General features: G+C 36.2%; 1 protein-coding gene across 1 annotated transcript; it reads right to left on the reverse strand.

Annotated features, from left to right (window-relative positions):
• Nucleotides 1-1,279: 1,279 nt before the first annotated feature.
• LOC129572979 (putative nuclease HARBI1) lies at nucleotides 1,280-2,532 on the reverse strand (the record flags this gene model as incomplete). Its single annotated transcript, XM_055453114.1, has 4 exons — nucleotides 1,280-1,494; nucleotides 1,571-1,853; nucleotides 1,924-2,301; nucleotides 2,370-2,532. Coding segments are annotated over 4 exons (1,039 nt in total), but the record flags the coding sequence as incomplete, so codon positions are not given.
• Between the last annotated feature and the right edge of the window lie 235 nt (nucleotides 2,533-2,767).

Consider the following 2,767-nt stretch of genomic DNA (forward strand, 5'->3'; position numbering starts at 1 on the left):
GCAAACAATGCATACGACTACTACAAAAACAAATTTAATGACATAAAAAGGAAAGCCAGACAACACGAAGTGATCGTACAGAAACAAAAAGAAACGGGTGGAGGCTCATTAACGAAAGCCGAGCAACGAATTTTGCAATCCTCAGCATACACAGATTTAGTGTTAAAACTCGGAATATCGGCAAAAGGAAATGACGCGAGAGCGGACTCTGATGCTGTTGTTCGCCCTCAACCACTGACTCAACGAATGAGAAATGCGATCGAAAATGATTCCACTCCAAACGAATTTGATTCCGATTTTCAAAACGACGAATTTGATCTCGACATTCGTAAGTACCTTCATACGATTTCAAATATAAATTCAAATATTTTATTATATTTTATTTTGTTTCTTAATTTACAGCTCCATCGCAATTATCTATGGGTGTTACTTCACCATTGGGCCATTTGAATGTTGAAGACTCTGTTGATGATGTAACATTTTCAACATTATCGACACCTCCGTCTGCTTCTGCTCCAAACACGCATCGGAAAGCCCGTGATAATTCTGACTCTGATCTTGGTGATAGTAGCGTAAAGAAACGACGAATTGATAATTCATCTGGATCCCAAACACAATGTTAGCATAAAGTGTTTTCATACAGCTTTATATGCAATTCAAATGTCATAATAATAATTTTATTTCTTGATTTGCAGCTCAATCAATCTCGAACAATTCTCGTTCATTGCCTACCCGTTTGACTTTCGATGGGATTTTTGGTAAAGCTCCTTCTATCTCTTCTGCTTCAAAAGAAGCTCCGTCTACCTCTTCTGCTTCAAAAGAAAAAAGGCCTCCAAATCGCCGTAAATCCACTTTTGATGATGATTGTGATATATCAAGCAATGATGATTTGAAAGTAATATTCACCGAAAACTTGTTGAACCAACGAGAAAATCACATGATTCAGAAAGAAGTACTGCAGCTTCAAAAACAAAAACTGACGAAGCAAACGGAAATTGACATCAAGGCAAGTGAATTGGAATTGGAAAAGAAGCAACTTGAACTCGACACCGCTCGAGAGCTGGCTAAAATCGAAACGGACAAAAAACGAAAATTGGCTGAACTTGAAATAAAGAAATTGGAAAAAGACTTGGGATTGGAAACGGTAGAACAAAACAATCAAAGCTGTTAAAATATAGTATATCTCAAAAATCAGAACACATATCCAAGATTTCATATTCCAAAAAATAAATCACCAGTTTGAAGAAAACAAATTTGTACAACTTTTTTCTTGACATTATTATTGAAAGTAATTGTCAATCAGATAATTTTGCAATCGAATTTGTTGTGAGTGTTGTGCGTGTTGTTGGAAATGTTCACTAATCTCAATCTGCTGTCTCTGTTCTAATGGTGTATAGTGTTTGGGTTTTTGGTCGAATTCTTTACGTAAATTGTGCAAAATGCAACAGCTTACGACAATATCTTGTGCAATTTTGTTTGTCTTGAATCTGAGTCCTATTTAAAAAAAAAAATTCAATACTTTGAACTAAAAATAAACATTTCGGTAACAGAAAAAATATTGTAAACACACCCATTCTTAAAATGGCAAATCGTCTTTTCAATTGGCCGTTGACTCTCTCAACCACATTTCTAGTTTTAATTTGACAATATTGATAGTTTTGTTTACCAACACTATCGACTGTTTCCAATGGTTTGCAAATAAAATAATTTGGTGGATATGCAGAGTCTGCAACAACTACCGAAGAATCGCCAAATGCACCAAAGCTGAAGCGACGATACATATTTGAATGGGTAAAAATTGTCGAATCATGTGCCGAACCGGGCCAACGTGACACGATATCGAGGACTCGATCCTAAAAATACGTAATTTGCATTAAATTTTTGATGCTATTAATGGCAAAATGTAGAGAAAAGCATATTTACGTCGGCTGAAACTGCCACTTGGCAATTGTGCGAGAATGTCATTTTTCGATTTCGATAAATCTCAGCATCATGACCTTCGTATGATTGAATGAGGACGTGCGTTCCATCCACTGCAGCGATGCAAAGTGGGAATCCGCTCAGCCGCATGAACTCCGATTTCGCATTCAGTATTTCTTGTGGTGTCCGTGGCAGTGAAATAAAACGATTTCGTAATTTACTGGCGATTAAATATGATACGTCAAACACAGATTTTTGGACAGTATCTCTAGTAACGCCGAACAAATCGCCGATAGCTTGATAGAATGTTCCAATGGCGTAAAACCGTAATGCAATCAGAAGTCTAGTAATCCCGGGTAAAGTAAAATTTCGACGTATGACCTAATGTGAAGTTAATTTCAAACTGTAGAATATTGGTAATGGAACTATTGAGCAAATAGCATTCTTACAATTGGATCCAATGTTCGTGGACCATCAATTAAATGGTACAGATATCCAACTTCGTCTTTGTGAAACCGAAAACGAGCCCTGAATTCACGCTTGTTAAATTCATTCATTGGGTCGATTCGGGTGCGAATATGGTTTCGTCGGACACGACGATTATTATTACGGCTGAGAAAATTCAAAATTTGAAGAGAAATCAAATCATTTTCACTATCAATACGATTTATCAAATTATTTAGTTCTAAATCTTCTTCATCCATTCTTGAATTATCGAGATATACTTTACTTTGAATACGTCACAATCAAAATCAAATTCACACGAAAATTGATCAAAAGTCAAGAGAAACAGTTTGTTTACAGTTTTGAAATGTCGCGACTGGACGCCACCTCGCGTTAATTCAAA

The sequence above is a fragment of the Sitodiplosis mosellana genome, unplaced genomic scaffold, assembly GCF_009176505.1.
Source record: "Sitodiplosis mosellana isolate CC-2019 unplaced genomic scaffold, AAFC_SMos_1.0 Smas_scaffold_5806, whole genome shotgun sequence".
Taxonomy (NCBI): Eukaryota; Metazoa; Arthropoda; class Insecta; order Diptera; family Cecidomyiidae; genus Sitodiplosis; species Sitodiplosis mosellana.